The sequence below is a fragment of the Narcine bancroftii genome, chromosome 10, assembly GCF_036971445.1.
Source record: "Narcine bancroftii isolate sNarBan1 chromosome 10, sNarBan1.hap1, whole genome shotgun sequence".
Classification (NCBI taxonomy): domain Eukaryota; kingdom Metazoa; phylum Chordata; class Chondrichthyes; order Torpediniformes; family Narcinidae; genus Narcine; species Narcine bancroftii.
Window position 1 is genome coordinate 68287568 of NC_091478.1, and position 19274 is coordinate 68306841.

The 19274-nt window shown below is 41.2% G+C and overlaps 1 protein-coding gene across 2 annotated transcripts in view; it reads left to right on the forward strand.

Moving 5' to 3' along the window:
- The window catches only part of cdh31 (cadherin 31), a 77199-nt gene that overhangs the window by 296 nt on the left and 57629 nt on the right, over positions 1–19274 (forward strand). For both annotated transcript variants that reach the window (XM_069901232.1, XM_069901233.1), the window contains exon 2: positions 79–178. In XM_069901232.1, the coding sequence (XP_069757333.1) occupies positions 79–178 (100 nt within the window). The remainder of the gene's footprint in view (positions 1–78; positions 179–19274) is intronic.

Sequence of the window (19274 nt, forward strand, 5' to 3'; positions counted from 1 at the left end):
CTCGGGCGGGAAGGGGGGAGGGAGACTCGGGCGGGAGTGGTTTGGCGTTATCTGACACTGGCCATCTCTGTCCGATAGGTTGAGGACGGCGACGGGTCGCAGTCGTGTCCAGGCTTCGATACGAACCCGTATGTTTTCCAGGTGGAGTCTCTGGCGCCCGGCCAAGTGCTGGGCAGAGGTGAGAATGGAGGAAACCCCCCGCCGGGGTTTCAGCGGGGAACAACGTCGGGGGAAGTTCACTCGAAACAGGAACCAGGCTGTAGTTCAGTCTAGAGGGACTCAGCAGGGCACTTTCAGCCAGGAGTGGACCAACTGTGGGCTGGCCACCGAAACGTTGCTGATGTAGCTTTATAAAGGGCACGGTTTGACCTGCTGACTTTCTCCAGTATGTTGGCTTCAGTAGAAGCTGGGGGTGGGATATTCACCCCCGGATGGCGAGTTAGGGAGATGGTGTCACAGCCAGCCTCGTATAGATTGTCGTGCACGCCGTGTGTTTTACCCAAGTTCAGCCCATCTGTGGATTCGAAGCCCTTGCTGCGGGCGACGCGCGGCTGGTCCGGCTTCTCTCTGGCCTCGGGGCACTCGAGTAGGTGCAGGTGCGCAGTCCCCGAGGTGTCGGTATCTTCTTCCATAGACCGTAACCTTTCAGCCAATTTGGGGGTTCGAGTCTAAAAGTTTATAACGACACCAAATAGCAAGACTTCACGCTGCTTTGAACTCTGTGTTACTTGTGTTTGATAGTTCTGTGTTCGATTTTTGGATCGAGTTGGTACAAAATGGATGCCATCAAATTTCACAAATTAACTCCACCTACTTTGAAAAAAGTGTTCTGCCTACATTAAAATATTCCAGTCTAATTTTAACCATAGATACTTTCCATTAAAATGCCATAAACCCAGACTGAAACCAGTTGGCTGGTTGATGAACTAATCCCAGAACCCATAAATTGTGATTTGATTTGCCAAGTGTCTGAATCCTGCATATGTTGTGTAAGGTCTGTCAAAAAAAGTAGTGGTGATTAAGCCTTACTTGTGTTCTTGCATTGACTAGATTGAGGTTTTAACTAGACTTGACTGTCCATGCATCTGGGACACACTGAATTGGTTAGGGTAATTTCAAATGCATCTCGGGGAACTGTGTGGTGTTTTATGTGTTAACTGGGAGCTACACTTGTTTTAAGAAGCATGGATAAGATGGCCCTACCTTGCCGAGTTTAGTTGTTTTATTTTGGAGAATCTTTTTGAGGAGTGAAAGTGCTCACTTGACTGCATTCTTGAAAAGATATTTATCTGGCCTGGACCTCTCTTATTCCAGGGATGTGGTTAGTGCCACTGGAGAGGAAAAGATGGACACTGTTGGCACCCAGTAATGTTTGAGGAATAAATCATCCAGTTCATGCAAGTTTATGTATGTTAGAAAGTTCTCATTTGAGGATCTTTCACATTGTTTCTTTGTCCCTACCTGTTAATTTCCTTCTGATCAGAGTTGTGCTCTCTGATATTTTGTTATCCAAATGTCACTTCTTCATGTCTAATCATTGACTGGTTTCCCCCCCCCCCCCCTCCCCATGGAGGAAATCAAGTCTGCTCCCATCTTTTAAGCTAAATTTTCCATTAGTTGTTAATGGATGGAGATCAGAAGTGGGGAGTCCCAGTTGGCTTACACCTCTCTGGGACATGGAGCCCATTGTAGAACCCTGCAGGATCCCAGGCTGAAATCTGCTAAATAAGATGCTCTTTGGCCATTATTACTCTGTATGGTGATAAGATTCACATTTTCAGAAGCTTCCCTTTAAAGATAACTTTTTCAATATTTTTATTGAATTTTACAAAAAAGCATTAATAAAAGGTAATATATACAGAAAAAAAGTTTTATAAGAAAAATAAACTTATTTTATATATACACTCAATCTCATAACAGTCAAACAGGAAAAAAAGTAGCAGATACTTCAACAATTATGACATGGCTATTTGAAAAAGTTTAAAAAAACACTATTATACTATACTACAAATTCTACACTCCTTCCCATCTGAAGTTATCTAATAAGTACATACAATTTCACAAACATTAAAAGAAACCACAAACTATCAAACAAGATCCAAGTGATCTTATAAATTGTGAAAATAATTGATAAAAGGACCCTATAAACTTAGAAAATGTAAATCTGTTACAGAAGAAAAACATCTGGTTTTTTCCCCCAAAGTTAGGGATGCCATCATATCAGATAGCCATTAACTACAAAGTAGGAGGGAGGATATCTTTCCATCTCATCAAAATTGAACATCTTGCAATAAGGGAGGCAAAAACAGACTACATGGGATTGAGACATGGATAAATTCAAATTAGTTGATCCAAGAAAGGCAATTATAGGATTAGGTATCAGATTCACATTGAGAACTAAAGATAAGGTGCGAAAGATATTTTCCCAAAAAATGGAAAGAGGAACACGACCAAAACATATATATAAAGCCAAGTACCTTCTTCACTCTTACACCTGTCACATTTTGAGGAAATGTTAGAGAAAAATTAAGCCAATTGAATTTTAAAGTATGCTCAATATACTACCTTAAATCGTAAAAGTGAATGCCAGGCACTCAAAGATGAATTTACCAATTTTAAGATCAAATCTCATGTAGTATCCAAAAATGAAAATTGAAGATTTTGCTCCCATATTTTCTTAAAATATCTAGTGAATCCGTAGACTTTATAATAAATCATATATACACAATATCAACTTTTTTGATTTGATTTAAATCCTAGATCATCCCTTTTGTATTTATAACAAGTTCTTGAAGTCTCATCACTACATGGTTGAAAGAAAACCTCCTAATTTATAGGAGTCTAAAGAAATGATGGTTAGGTAGTTTAAATTTAAGAGCGAGTTGTTCAAATGAAGCTAAATTATTATCAATCAATAAATCTTGAAAAGATTGGATGCCCAACTTTCGCCATTCATGAAAAGCGGAATCTTGCACAGAAGGTGGAAAAAAGATAACATCTAAACTATAGAACTGAAAGCTTTTATTGCAGTAATTCCCAGGCTCCATATGAAGGCATTTTGAAATTGGCTGGGGTTTTTTTTAGTCCGTATGAGATTGCACACATTTGTGAAAGCCAGCAAAATGCTTCTGTGTTGCACGTTTATTTGATTGGACAACATATAAAACACCATTTATTGGATATGGATTTGCTTCCATTCATCTTGGGTTAGTAAATTTCCTGCAGTGAACTTCCTCCTACTTTGGATTACAGAAAGACTTCCATTTATAGTTGTGATTTTTATTTTGCCCCACACGGTGCAGTGTTCTTTTACTTCAGTTCTATTGTCTATTGCCTTTCAAGTCTATACCAAGCTCTCACCTCAGTCAAAGTTCAGATTCATTGTCGGATACAAACATGACATCACCTACAACCCTGTGATTCACTTTCCTGCAGTCCAGGCAGAATTTATTTTTGTCTGTTGTGGGAAAAGTTGTGTATATAAAACAGAAATGTTGAGAAAGAAGTGCAAATAAACTAAGCAATAAAGAAAATAAATATTCAGTAATAAATAATGTGCCAAGTAAGACTCCCTAAATGAGTCTGAGTTTGTTGTTGAGGAATCTGATGGTGGAGGGGTAGCAAGGGTTCCTGAACTTGGTAGTCGGAGTCTTAAGGCTCCTAAAGCTCTTCCCTGATGGCGTTCCCTGAAGATCATTCTCGACGGTGGAGAGAGTTTTGCCTGGGATGTACTGGGTTTGTCCACTACCTTTTGCAGGGCTTTTTGCTCAAAGGTATTGGCCCTCCATACCCGGCTGTGATGCAGCCAGATAGCACACGTTCAACTACACATCTGCAGAGGTTTGCCAAGATTTTAGATACTAAACCCCCTGAGAAAGTAGAGGCGCTGGCATGCTTTCTCCACGATAACCTTAGTATGTTGAGTCCAGGAAATGTCCTTTGAGATGGTGACTCCCAGGAATTTGAATCTTCTCACCTACTCCACTCTGATTATCCCCCACTGATCAATGGATCATGCACCTCTGGTTTCCCATCCTAAAGTTGACAGTCAGCTCCTTGGTTTTGGTGACATTGAGTGCGAGGTTGTTGTTGATGCAGCATTCAGCCAAGTTTTTAATTCTCCCTCCTATATATTGACTCATTGCCCCCTTTTTACACAACCCACTGCCGTGGTATAATCAGCGAATTTATACAGTCATTGGTGTACAGCAAATAGAGCAGGGGGCTAAGAACACAGCCCTGTGGTGCTTCAGTACTGATGGAGATTGTGCAGGAGATGTTCTTACCAATCTTCACTGATTGGTGTTTGGAGGTGAAGAAATCCAGGATCCAGTTGTTTAGTGGAGTATTGAGGCCCAGGTCCTGGTCTTTGCTGATCAGTTTTGAGGGGATAAAGCACATCCTAATGTATTCTCATTAATGTGCCCATTTGACACTCACTCCCACACTTGGCATAATTTACAAAGCACACTTTACCTAACTGCCTGCACATCTTTGATATCTGTGATGAAATTCCACAGTTGCAGGTCAAAATCAAATAATCTCTTGAGCAATGAGATCCTGGCACTCCCTGCAACACCATATAATTGTTACTTTGCTAGAAGCATTTATAATTAAGAACAAGGGTATCCATCTTGTTTTATGGAGTACCCTTCCAGCTTTAATCTGCTTTTTGAAACTTTTATATAGAATTCAAGGCATAGACAAGGTGTATAGTCAGCCTCTACCCCAGGATAGGAGAGTTGAAAATGAAAGAGCATAAGTTTAAAGTGAGAGGGGAGAAAATTTTAAAAGGGACCTAAGGGGTAACTCTTTCCCCCTTCCCCCCCCCCCCCCCCCCCCCCACCAACCCCAGCACAAGATAGTGCATGTGGAACAAGCTGTCAGAGAAAGCTGCAGAGGTACCTACAATTCTGACGTAAAAGACATTTGGACAGGTACGCAGATAGGGAAAGTTAGAGAAATGTGGACCAAAAGTAAGAAAAGGGGATTATGTCAGGGAAGCAACTTGGGTGATGTGGATAGGTTGGGCCTGTTTCTGTGATATAAATTTCTAAATTTCTCATGCTATCTCCAATGATCTATTTTCCTTCATGAACCTGAAAGGTGTGTCCTGTACACTCCATCCAGGTCTACCAGTGCTTTAAGGCTAAGATTCACTTCTTCCATTCACATGAGGGTGAAGATTCTGTTGTAATGTAATTCCCATCAGAACAAATCAGTACTGATAAGCAATAAAAGCTTGAATATTTTGTTAGTAATGTAGGTCCAGTTCTAACCCTGACACAGTTTCTGAATGCAGACCATAAAGTTTTCTACAATTGTGGAAATCCACAGTTGGCAAGTCATGGAAAAAAAAAACCAAAAGATGAGCAAGAGTTTTATTAACAGTTTGGATGTTTCTTGATTCTTTTCCCCACCCCCTTCCCCCCCAAGTCTTGATTAAAGGGTCCTGACCTGAAATATTGACCTCTTCTCTCCACGTTACTGCCTGACCTGCTGAGTCCCTTCAGCTTTGCAGTTTTTGTTTCTCTGGAGATTTCTCAATCTTGATTATTTAAAATATTTAATGGAAGTGTCCCCACTTCTCCAGAAATGTTAATCTATTTGAGTGTCAAACTATTGGATCTCCCTGCCTGTGCGAGAGGGTATGGGGCGGGGGGGAATGGCAATTTGTGTGAAAAGTAAATCTGAATTCACTTATTGATAAGTTCGATTTCATTTTTAAAAAAAAGCTTGGCTCTACGGGACTCCAGACTAAGGTGAATCACTCACTGCTGGCAGCTTGTCAGCAGGAACACAAAGTGACCGACCGACCTTATGACGTGAAACTGACGAAACTACCTGGTTTCTCTGATCGGCTCAAATTCACAAAGAGAAAGTTGTGTGTGGGCCAAAAAAAATTAAATCAGCAGTTTCTGAGTAAATGAATTGCATTCTTGTGTCTATTGAGTTGCTTGATGGTGGCTTTTAGGTTTTCACCTGTGAGCAGGTGTAGGCTGGAAAAGAAAGAACAATTCCAGCATTGTCGGTGTCTGACTCTACATCGTTTTGCTACTACTCTTCGTATAGATAAAACATTGGTGGTTTAAATGTTGCAGAATTTGTGTCGTCCTGCCCATTTGCCTCTTTCCTGTCTCACCAAATCGGGATGTCTTACTCGAAACTCACCCGGTTCCTTGTTCAACATTGAATATTAGTAATAATTCCTAACTAGATAACTACACCTGTCGACTTGCTTGTGGTTTGGCTTTGAGGATTGAATTAGCTCATCAGCTTATCTGCCAAATAAGGGCTGTGCTGCAGTATCTTCTATCCTGGGCGTGCCTGGGCTGGAATGTAGTGCTCTGCTAACTGGACACCCGAGGCTGAGAAACCAGTTTCAGTTGTAAAAAAAAAAGGGTGAGGCAGGATAATTGCAGTCTCTGTGCTTGTTTGTTGCTGTAAGTTTCAATAATATATTCATGGCTGTGGCAAGGAAGGGGAGAATTGAAAGTTAAGAATCTTGTTATAATGGATATATCCATTATATAATTATATATCCATTATAATATATTCTAATAGAATAATCATCATTATTAAATAATGATGGTGAGTATATTCGATTGATTCTTTTGCATTCACAATGAGAGTTGGTTCCCGTAACTAACCTCAACACGTATTGAGTCAGAGTTCAATTTACAGATAAACAATGTTCACCACACTCTGCTCAGGATCCAATCTGTTGATTCTTTTATATGGCTTTGCGGTCAAAGGTGTTGATCTGGAAAATCTCTCCTCCCTCACCTGATAGAGACTGTTTTGGTGAGGGGTTAAGAAAGACTTCATGATTGGCACTGTCCAGATTCCTCCCTTAACATGCAGAGAGGATCTAATAACAGCACTGGGCCTTAATTTCATTACATTTTTGAAGCTAGAGATTTGCTGACAGTTAACAATGACATGTGACAGCTGTTGAGAAAGTAACAATTTACTTTGTGTATAGCTTGTGACTATTTGAAGTAGTGATTTTAGCAGAATTGATAAGTTATGTTTTGCATTTGTTGAGCACTCAATTTCTTTCAACTTCAACTCCAATAAACAAAGCAGGATTTTTTTTCTCATGAAGCAATCCAGTATAAGGAGCAGGGGTACCCTCTGAAGGGAAACCTTGGGGTCCCCTGTGCTTCCAGATTCCCCTAATTCGTTTATTTAGCTCCAGGGATCTTTGTTTGGAGATCTTCTTCAAAGATCAGAAGTTATAATGAGCAATATCCATTTCAACCATTGCGGCACTAGCTCACATTCTGCATTCCCGTCCAGGGAACCGACCACATCTGCATAAGAGCTTTCTGTTCACAACCAATCTTTGCACCAAACCTCTGTTCATCAAACAGCTTTTTTGACTACTCTTGGGCAACAGTGAACCTGGAAATGGCAGTCACTTACTCTTGTGTGAGATTAATGTGGAAGTTCTTGCCACACCATCATGCCTTTTATTAGTAACTATTCAGATTAGTTTAGTTCTGATGAACATCATCTGGAATAGAATGCTAATGGAGTGGAGTCAAATAGAAGGTAATAATAATTCTGAGATGGTTATCAAATCTTGCTGGATTTGAAATCTGAACTTTAAAATCATTATTTTAAGTTATTTGGGTAGTGCTCTTTGTTCCGAGTTGGGCTGGATTGAGGTAGAAGGGTGTGACAAAAGAGTAGCCCATTTGGCCCTACAGGCTTCTCAGCTGTTGAATAAAATACTGACTGTTAGCTTAGCTCAATTCTCTTGCGCTATCCCCAGAGGTCTCAGTTTCTCAAATTTAAAAAAAATCTATTGACAAACCCTTCCTATTTCTCTAGGGTAGAAACTTCTGAATATTTACTTTTCTGAGTGAATGAATTTCTCATATACTTCAAACAAGATTTCTCTAACCCAGTGGTTTTCAACCTTTTTCTTTCCACTTGAATACCACTTTAAGTAATCCTTGTGTCGTCAGTGCTCTGTGATTAATATGGGATTGCTTAAGGTGGTCTATGAGTGGGAAGGGAAGGTTGGGAGCCACTGTTCTAGACCCAATTGTTACTGAAATATTTTGCTTGAGAAAAATTGTCATTGGCCCATTTCCTTTGGAGTTATTGAAACCGTGCACATGACGAGTCAATTAGGTAGGATTAAAACAGTGGCTTTCAAACTTTTTCTTTCCACCCAAATACCACCTTAAGCAATTCCTTACTAATCACAGAGCACCAGATGGCCCAGGGAATACTTAGAGGTATGTGTGGAAAGAAAACTGTTGACAACCACTGCTCTAACTCTTTGTTCATGATCAAAAAAATTTGCAGATATAGGGTTTAATCTCCATCTATGTCTTTGGTGGGACATCCTCTAATTCGATTGTTAATAACAAGAGAGAGTGATCAGATAATAATCTTACTTTATATAGAATTTTTTTTAAAAACTCTTCCTTGGATCTGTGCCGATAACAAAAACATGTCTATTCTTGAGTAGGTCTTATGTCTATTCGAGTAGTATGAATATTCTCTCTTGTGTGTTGCTTCCTCCATATATCAATTAGTTTCATATCCTGCATTGCTTTCAGTGTAAATGTAGTTACTTTATTATTGTTAATTGTCTTCCCAGTTTTGTCTATCATTGGGTCCAGGTTGAAGTTGAAATCCTCTTCTAGCAAGATATATCCCTATGTAGCTGCTAGCTTTAGGAAGATGTTTTGCATAAATTCCTGATCTTCTTTGTTAGGTGCATAGATACTTAGTAAATTCCAAAATTCTGACTAAATCTGGCACTTTGTCATTACATATCTGCCTGCTGAATCTTATTATTTCCTTTATATTCTTTTCTTTGGCTTGGCTTCGCGGACGAAGATTTATGGAGGGGGTAAAAGTCCACGTCAGCTGCAGGCTCGTTTGTGGCTGACAAGTCCGATGCGGGACAGGCAGACATGGTTGCAGCGGCTGCAGGGGAAAAATGGTTGGTTGGGGTTGGGTGTTGGGTTTTTCCTCCTTTGCCTTTTGTCAGTGAGGTGGGCTCTGCGGTCTTCTTCAAAGGAGGTTGCTGCCCGCCAAACTGTGAGGCGCCAAGATGCACGGTTTGAGGCGATATCAGCCCACTGGCGGTGGTCAATGTGGCAGGCACCAAGAGATTTCTTTAGGCAGTCCTTGTACCTTTTCTTTGGTGCACCTCTGTCACGGTGGCCAGTGGAGAGCTCGCCATATAACACGATCTTGGGAAGGCAATGGTCCTCCATTCTGGAGACGTGACCCACCCAGCGCAGCTGGATCTTCAGCAGCGTGGACTCGATGCTGTCGACCTCTGCCATCTCGAGTACTTCGACGTTAGGGATGAAAGCGCTCCAATGGATGTTGAGGATGGAGCGGAGACAACGCTGGTGGAAGCGTTCTAGGAGCCGTAGGTGATGCCGGTAGAGGACCCATGATTCGGAGCCGAACAGGAGTGTGGGTATGACAACGGCTCTGTATACGCTTATCTTTGTGAGGTTTTTCAGTTGGTTGTTTTTCCAGACTCTTTTGTGCAGTCTTCCAAAGGCGCTATTTGCCTTGGCGAGTTTGTTGTCTATCTCATTGTCGATCCTTGCATCTGATGAAATGGTGCAGCCGAGATAGGTAAACTGGTTGACCGTTTTGAGTTTTGTGTGCCCGATGGAGATGTGGGGGGGCTGGTAGTCATGGTGGGGAGCTGGCTGATGGAAGACCTCAGTTTTCTTCAGGCTGACTTCCAGGCCAAACACTTTGGCAGTTTCCGCAAAGCAGGACGTCAAGCGCTGAAGAGCGCTTTTAAACCCCTTTTAAATGGCAATCACAGGTGACACGTTACCTTGATATCAACAAGGTATACAACCTTGATATACAAATTAAACTATGAATCATTAATTTTTAAAAAAACAGGAAGATTTTGAGAATTGGAAAGAACTACCGTTAACTTTAATAGGAAGAGTAAACTGTATTAAGATGAATGTGTTCCCACGAGTGCAATATCTATTCCAAACGTTACCAATTCCCCTGACAGAAAAAATATTTTGAGAAAATTTTTATGGAAAGGTAAGTAATCAAGAATAGTGCTAGAAAAATTAACATGGAGTTAAAAACAAGTTGGGGAGGAGGGGTTTACAGCTACCAAACTTCAAAAATTACTACAGGGCAACGCAGTTAAGGTACTTATCAGATTTTTATCAGAGAGGAGATAAACCGGACTGGACTAAGATAGAATTGGACAAATTGGGAGAAAATATCCCAGAACATATACTTTATAAATGGGATGAAAAATTGGTGCAATACAACAATTCACCAGTACAACATCACATATTTAAACTATGGAAAAGAATACACCTGGAAGAAAAAAAAAAATTATCAAATACCAAAAATGTTATTGACACAAAACCCATTAATCCCCTTTACAATAGATAATTATATTATAATATAATTTTCTAGCCCAGGGAATGGGATAGAAAAGGAATTTAAAAAAAAATAGAAGATTGCTTTTTGGGAAATAATTTATTAACATTTGAGTAATTAAAAGATAAATATGGAATAACTCAAGGTACAATGTTTACATATTACCAATTGAAAACTTATTTAAAAGATAAACTGGGAAATAGCTTGAGATGACCAGAAAGTAGCAGCTCTGAATATTTAATCACAGACGCAATGATAATTTAAAAAATTATTACCAACATGTACATCAAATTGTAATATAAAGAAAGAAACAAAGTATAAACAAAAACAAAGTTGGGAAAAAGATTTAAACATAGAGTTAAAGAATGAAACATGGGAGAAGTTATATACAGGAACAATGAGGAACATGATAAATAGTAGATTATGTATGATACAATATAACTGGCTACATAGATTATATATTCTTCCTCAAAAATTTAAAGAGTGATACTCAACAGCATCGGATAGATGTTTCCGTTGTAAACAAGAGACTGGATCAACATTACATGCAATTTGGGCATGTTCAAAAGTAAAAACTTTCTGAGAAGATCTAAACCTAATATTAAACAAAATCACAAAAAATAATATACCAAAGGATCCAAACATTTTTCTGTTCAATAATATAAGAGACAAAAAAATTAAGACTAAAATTAGACAAAGCCCAAATAAAATTTATTATGATAAGCGCTAGCAGTAGCAAAAAAAATGTATTATGACAACCTAGAAAATGGAAACAACAGTGGTATACAAAAAATAAACAAGTGTATTCCATTAGAAAAAAATACATACAATCTGAAAGCCAAGTGTACATTATTTGAACAAATTTGGGAACCATGCATAAAATATGCCGGAGAATGTCGAGCACAAACCTCCATCTCTTAAAACGACATAATTATGAGCACAATAAGATTTAAATATGTGGAAGTGGACGATACAAATTTTTTGTTTTTTGTTATTTCTTTGTTTTGTGTTTTATTATTTATTGGTTTTTGAAGGGGGTGGGGGGAAGAGGGATGAAAGGGGGGGAAAGAGGAAATGTCATTGTGTATATATTGATGATGATCATTTGTGGATGTTGATGACTCGTAGAGCAAGAAATTTAAAAAAAATTTTTTAAAATTTGCACATGTACTGTACTTGGAATGTTGCCCTGAGTTTTGGGGCTCAGGGCAACAGCCTGAAGGAGCATTCCTCCCTATAGCTTCTCTATTGAGCCCTTTAAGAATTTTGCACATGTCAGCGAGTCACTTCTGCTAAACTCTTTTTGCATATATATTTTTTTTGTCCAATTCCAGCTAGCCATCCCAAGAGCCAACCTATGGAATCATTGCTCAATTCCTCTATGATAAACTAAATTACTGCAAAATCTCAATTGGTTGACAAACCAGTTAAAGATTTGGAGTAACCTGGCACCTGTTCTCTCCTCCCTCCATCAATCGTCCCCTTGGCACCCACTCCTGTGACTGCAGGAGATGCTCCACTTGTGCTGACACCTCCTCCCTCACCACCATTCACTGGCCCAAACAGTCCTTCCAAGTGAAGCAATGTTCCACTTGTGAATCTGAAGGGGTTATTTACTGATTCCAGTGCTCCCATTTGTGGTCTCCTCTATGTCGGAAACATTGGGCGCAGACTGGAAGATCGCTTTGTGTTGAGCACCTCTTCTCTGCCCACCTCAATAGCGTGGATCTCTCAGTGGCCACCCATTTCTATTCCCTGTCCCATTCCCTTGCTGACCTGTCGGTCCATGGTCTCATATACACCAAACTGAGACCACTCACAAATTGGAGGATCAACCCCTCTTCTTCTGTCTGGGCACCCGCCAACTGGAAGGCATTAACATCGACCTCTGGGTCCATTAAAAGCCTCCCTCCTTTTACCCTGTGTGCTTTCACAGAGCCACGATCAATTCTCACCTCTCCTCTTATCATTCCAGTTGACATCTGTTGGTCTGGACTCCTCTCCCAGCCAGTCTTCAGTCTTTATTCTGACACCTTCCTGTTCTTTGTTTATTTGAAGAAGGACTCAGGTCTGAAATGTCTGTAATATATCTTTACCTCCAACATTTTGTGTTTTTACCAAAATGTTAACTGACCATTTCTACCTTGGATGCTGCCCTGACCTGCTGAGTCTCCTGAGATTTCCCTTGTTTGCTCCAGATTGCAGGATCTGCATTTTTTGTGGGGTTTTTTTTCTCTTAATTGCAAAGCTTTTTGGATCAAAATGCAGCAACAAAATAAATTGCCTGTTAATGGTCTCTTTTTGCTGCCTTAAATACTGTGGTTCATTACCATAATGAGAGGAAGGATTCTTTCTTTGATCTTTTACAAATTATGAAATGTCAACATCATCGTGTTCATCTTGTCCCTTGGTTTTGAGAATGACCACTGGAATTTGGGTGAGGCAAATGGGGGCATCTGGAAATTCTGCCATAGCTGGAGAAGAAGATGGGTGGAGGCTTTTAGCGGTCATGCCTGGTCCTGATGGGGTTCTCACTGTCTCCTTGAACATTGTTCACATTGAATGGTCATAGGGAAACCACATGATTTCAAGTCAAGTTTATTGACATCCGATTCAATAAGTACAACCTTTTCTCTTGTCCTCAGTGCAAAACACGCAGGCACACAACTGGACATAATACACATACAGACAATACATATGCAGGACAAGTGTGAGCAGTTTCTTTGGTCGTTCAGCATTCTCACTGCCCTTGGGAGAAAGCTATTTCTCAGTCTGGTGGTGCTGGTTCTGATCCTCCATGTATCTCTTTCCTATCGGGAGTAGTTGAAAGATGCTGTGTGCAGGGTGGAAGGGGTCCTCAATGATTTTGCGTGCCCTCTTCAGACAATTATCTTGATAGCTCAAGTTGATGGAGGGGAGGGTGACTCCACTGATCATCTCTGCCGCTTGTGATAGTACAGATTCTATCACCAATGTGCATATGTACAGATGGTAGTGTAGGATAACTGAGAATGTAGCCACTCCTACTGGCAGGTCTTAAAGGATGGCTCCTAGCCAGACCAGTTCATTCGACCTACTTGTGATATGCTCCAGTCTTTTAGTTAATAAAAGCCTTGGTTTGGATCAACAAGTCTTTGGTTCTTTCGACGTGCATTACACTGCTCATGGTCTAGTGGATTGACCTTGATCTAGTTCTCTTCAGCAACAATACCATACAGCCAGCCAGGACACTCTTGATTTGGCTCCTTTTGAAGGTTGACAATAATGGCTAGTAGCTTTCTCTGCTTTGGGCTCGGGCCGGATTTGGGCTCGGGCCGGATTTGGGCTCGGGCCGGATTTGGGCTCGGGCCGGATTTGGGCTCGGGCCGGATTTGGGCTCGGGCCGGATTTGGGCTCGGGCCGGATTTGGGCTCGGGCCGGATTTGGGCTCGGGCCGGATTTGGGCTCGGGCCGGATTTGGGCTCGGGCCGGATTTGGGCTCGGGCCGGATTTGGGCTCGGGCCGGATTTGGGCTCGGGCCGGATTTGGGCTCGGGCCGGATTTGGGCTCGGGCCGGATTTGGGCTCGGGCCGGATTTGGGCTCGGGCCGGATTTGGGCTCGGGCCGGATTTGGGCTCGGGCCGGATTTGGGCTCGGGCCGGATTTGGGCTCGGGCCGGATTTGGGCTCGGGCCGGATTTGGGCTCGGGCCGGATTTGGGCTCGGGCCGGATTTGGGCTCGGGCCGGATTTGGGCTCGGGCCGGATTTGGGCTCGGGCCGGATTTGGGCTCGGGCCGGATTTGGGCTCGGGCCGGATTTGGGCTCGGGCCGGATTTGGGCTCGGGCCGGATTTGGGCTCGGGCCGGATTTGGGCTCGGGCCGGATTTGGGCTCGGGCCGGATTTGGGCTCGGGCCGGATTTGGGCTCGGGCCGGATTTGGGCTCGGGCCGGATTTGGGCTCGGGCCGGATTTGGGCTCGGGCCGGATTTGGGCTCGGGCCGGATTTGGGCTCGGGCCGGATTTGGGCTCGGGCCGGATTTGGGCTCGGGCCGGATTTGGGCTCGGGCCGGATTTGGGCTCGGGCCGGATTTGGGCTCGGGCCGGATTTGGGCTCGGGCCGGATTTGGGCTCGGGCCGGATTTGGGCTCGGGCCGGATTTGGGCTCGGGCCGGATTTGGGCTCGGGCCGGATTTGGGCTCGGGCCGGATTTGGGCTCGGGCCGGATTTGGGCTCGGGCCGGATTTGGGCTCGGGCCGGATTTGGGCTCGGGCCGGATTTGGGCTCGGGACAGGGGTCAAGAAGCAAACCTTACTACTTGTGTTCTTAATCCTGCCAATGGATTCAGCAGATTCCATTATTTTCACAACTCAAAATTAGCCCTTGCATATTTGACAGCAATCTCACTGATTTCAATACCTTTCACAACCTTCTTCACTTTTGATCCACCCTCTGCCTTTTAGTCACAGGTTTCCAAATGGACCTGAGATGCTTTTGCCTTGAGCACGATTGCATTTCCAGTCGTGAAGCACAATAGTTTAATAGTTTGTCCTGGATCTCCTGATCCTGCTGTCAATCAGCTTTATTAGAGAAGCTAAGAGGTCTGGTGGGGCTAACTCGGTTGCTACACTTCAGGGCATGCCAGAACTTTGGCACCAGATGGAAATATGAGCCATTTTTGGTGGGACTTCCACTATTAATATTTCTATTGCCCTTTTTTTTTCAGGCTCGTGTAGTTGGTAAGTTAGGCAGGGGAAGTCCACTGACTTGACAGATGTGATGTGGATTTCTTAGATCCCTTGCCTGGACAATGAGAAAATCTAACAGTGCCAGTTTTGTTTCAGGAATGTGGTCATGCAATTTTGTGCTTTCATTTCTGCCCAAAAAAGGGCTTTGTTTCTGTCAGGAATAAGACTCAATTTGCATTTGTTGTCCCAATGCCAATCAAAAGCTGTCCAGAAATGAACCTTTCATTTACATTCTGACATGTCATAGACACATCAGGCAACCCTAACCATCTCTATTGAGTGACTAGATGATTTGATCTAATGACAGGCAAGGGCAAAAGTTTAGCATGGTATTGTGGTCATTCAAACATTGCATAGTAATTGAAAATAAATGTTGCTGTAATTAACTTTACATTTGGTGCCATCTGAGAAACTCTACAGTTTGATGCCCTTTTTTGCATCTTTTGATGTTATAAACGATGAATAAACTAGCAAGTTGCAAAGCACAGGTTGCGTATTCCATGTGAGTTTGGGTGGTCGTCGTCCTTGTGAACCATTATTAATTGCTTTCATTCAAAAGAAATTCAACTAATGTTGCTTTTTTTTAAAAAACTGCTATCCAGCAAGAGTGGTTGTTGTTGTGGACCGCTTTGCTGTTGATGTTACAATAAAGTTGTGTGAAAAGCCAGGTGAGAGGTGCATGGAGGGAAAAACTATACTTAAAAAAGTATTTCTTAACAAATATCCACAAAATCATTGTTTTACTTATCTTTAATTTTAGCAAATCTAGAAATTTCCTAGAGAAATTACAGGAAGGAGCAGTGGGTTAATCCTTCTGGAAAATCTAAATTGTGAGGTAATCAATTTAACCAAAGCTAGTTTTTTGGTATTTTCAGGAAAAAAAGTGCTCAATGTGGTTTTTGTCATTTATAGTGCAAAGCTGTGTAAATGTGTTTTGGGTGGACATAGTTTCTTGTCATATGTGTTTCTGTATCTGCTTATGTAAGCAGATTGTTTGCTGTGAGAATTAGAATAAGGCCCTTGTTCTAATTGTTGGCTTTAGATGAACATATGACAAGGATCAAAAAGATTTTTTGGTTGTGAAACAAATTCAGCATTGCTCCTTTTAATTCTGCACTCCAAAGAAGTTGTGGGGAGAAAATCAAATGCCCTGAAGGTTCAGTTTCCTAGATGCAGGCTGAGTGCCCATTTAGCTTGTGGGATAGAGGAAAGGGAGACTGAAAATTTTCCTTTAGCAAAGCAGCAAGAGGTCATTCTTAAACCTGCTTGAATTGTTTTTGAGGTTTTCAAATAGTGGAAAAGTTGAAGTGCAAAAACACAGGAGATTTGAACACGGTTATTCTGATTTGGCAAGAAAAGAGGGGAAATGGTGGCTGATTTATTTCCAACAGAAGAAATTGAGTTGATGGAAGGGTGTCTTGTCAATGTAATGTTCTACATAAATTGTCAGATATTGGTAGCAAAAGTTCAAATTTAATCTACCACTTGTAGTTGGTTTTCTAGTAATTTGGTTTAATTAGAAATCAGTCCAGAAAGATCCATGTAGGTCAGATGATCATGGCAAGTGGCATTGCTGCCGTGATGTTCAATCAGTTTATTCCAGGTGCTTATTAAGTCAACTGTTGTTGGAGTTCCCGAGTAGAAGTGAGGTGCTGAGAGAATTTATTTGTTCTTGAAGTGGTTCAACTTGCATTGTTGAGGGAAGTGCACAGTTTTAGAAAACCAGTCACTGATAGAATCTAATAATAGGTAAAAAGAGTTTCCATACTTTGAAGTGAAAATGCAGTTTGATTATTTATGTGTAGTTTTCCTTATTCACATTATTGTGTGAATTCATAAGCTCCATGCTGTTACAATTATCACCATTCTTTGAAGCGATGTTCCAGCATGTGAACATCAGAAGTTTCCAAAGTTCATCCTGGGTAGACTTGTAATTTGGACATCACTTTGCACTCCTTTGTTGTTTAGTCATTTCTCTTTACTGAAGGAATAATATTTCAAAAAAGCCATCCTATTCACTGAATTTTGTGTTCTGGTGTTGGCATAGTTTATCTGAATTGCCTAAATTTTAGAGGTTTCCTGCTACGAAATTTGGTGTAATTCATTATTTTATGTTTTCAAAATCATGCAGTGTGAAACTTTTTAATCTATTTGTGTCCAATATTTGCTGAGGGAAATTATTTTAGCCCACCTATAATATTTTCTAGTTCTATTTTTTTTCTGCACAATACTAAATTATTTGGCCTTTCTTATCCAATCTCTCCTCCCATTTGTTGTAGAAACACAATACACCAATACTTGGTGTGCTAAGATAAAGTAAATCGTGCTTTTTTTTTATTTTGCAAAGGTTTTGCTTTTAGTATCTGAGAATGGGCCTGTTGGCTTGGAAATCCTAATCCTGTTTCAGTCTTGCTCTGTTTCTTTAAACATGTGTTGAAATGGAAAACGTGATTTGGAAGTATCGATGCATACATCTCTGATCTTTTGTTTCAATTAAATGCTTTTCAAAGAACTTCAATGGGTCAATTATAAATTTGATTAATTGATATTCTGAAAATGGTGGAGGTGGGGTGGGGGGGGGGGGGTGGGAAACCTCCATCTCCAGAAGGTACTTGCGCTGTATTATGAGCTCCCATTTTAGTATCACTGTAAGGGATAGTATAGGTAGGAGGAACTGAATGATCAGTTAACATTTCACACAAGCACTATCACAAGATACACTAGAAGAACTGAGGGAAGGCTTGTCACAGTTTGTTCCAGATGCGACACATTTGTAAAGACATTGTGATTTTGCAAGGGGGAGAACCGTTCTGATGGCTGGAGAGAAGACAGCTCTTTGAAAGCAGCTCTTGTGGCCAACCATTTTTGTGGAATTCAGATCAAAGCATGTTCTGTGAATGACTTGGCCTTTTTGGTGGATTGACCTGTGCCAGGAGGGTCTTTTTGGAAAGCAAAGTGCTTCATTTTGATTGTGACAAATAGTGAAGATCACTTGGAGGGACTGGTGCCAGGATCTTGGAAGCTTCGTGGAGGCTGCCTAGGTCTAGTCTTGCCTACAAAGGACCAGGAGTGTTATGACCACAGAGCTCATGAGGATGGACATTTCTTCAAAGGCAACGCAAGGAGAATTCATGAGTCTGTAGCAGCGACAACTCCAGTCGTCCCATCAGTTCATCATTAATTCTGGGCATCAAATTTCAAAGGCCTATGCTTGAATTTAAAAGATTGGCCTGGACTGTAATGGCACAGACACACTTAGTGTTAACGATAATTTAAGAATTAAGACTATAGTTTAAGAGTAAGAAATAAAATTAGTATTTTAAAGTTGAACAATGTCTAGTTCATTGTCTACTGCTGCTCATTACACATGGTTCATAACAAACAGTTTGATGTATAAAATTTCACAATGCCTGCCTAATGTTTAGAAAATGCTGAATAATGTCCAAGGATGTACTTTTGCTGATTTAAATATTTTAACCTTGCTGATATCCAAATATTAGATGTGAAGTTACCTGACTGCAGTGTCATGTCAGCAGTTAATGAGGAGAAAATGAGATATAACCATTTTATTTTTAGACATCCAGGCCATTTCAGCCCATGAGTCCATGTTGCCAAATTGACACCCCATTAACCTACCCACCCCCCCCCCGGAACATTTTTGAGCAGCACTAGCAAACCTTCCCGCAAGGATCTTTGTGTGGCTTTGCCTCAATTTCCTGTAAGACAGTGGTTTTCAAACACTTTCTTCTCAATCACATTCCACCTCAAGTAAACCCTATGCCATCGGTGCTCTGATTAGTAAGTAATTGCTTAAGGTGGGATGGGAGTGGAAAGAAAAAGTTTGACAACCCCAGTTTTAGTCATCCCTAATTGACTCGTTATGTGCAAGGTTTCATAACTCCAAAGGAAATGGGCCAGTGACAATTTTTCTCAAGCAAAATATTTCAGAGCAGTGATTCTCAACCTTCCCTTCCCACTTGCATGCCACCTTACCTAATCCCTTACCAATCACAGAGCACAGATGACAAGGGGATTAACTGGGGTGTTATATGAGTGGAAAGAAAATGTTTGAAAACCATTGCTGTATGATATTTATCTTGCAGCCATAGAACTTGTTCTTTGGGTTTTTAAAGATAAGTT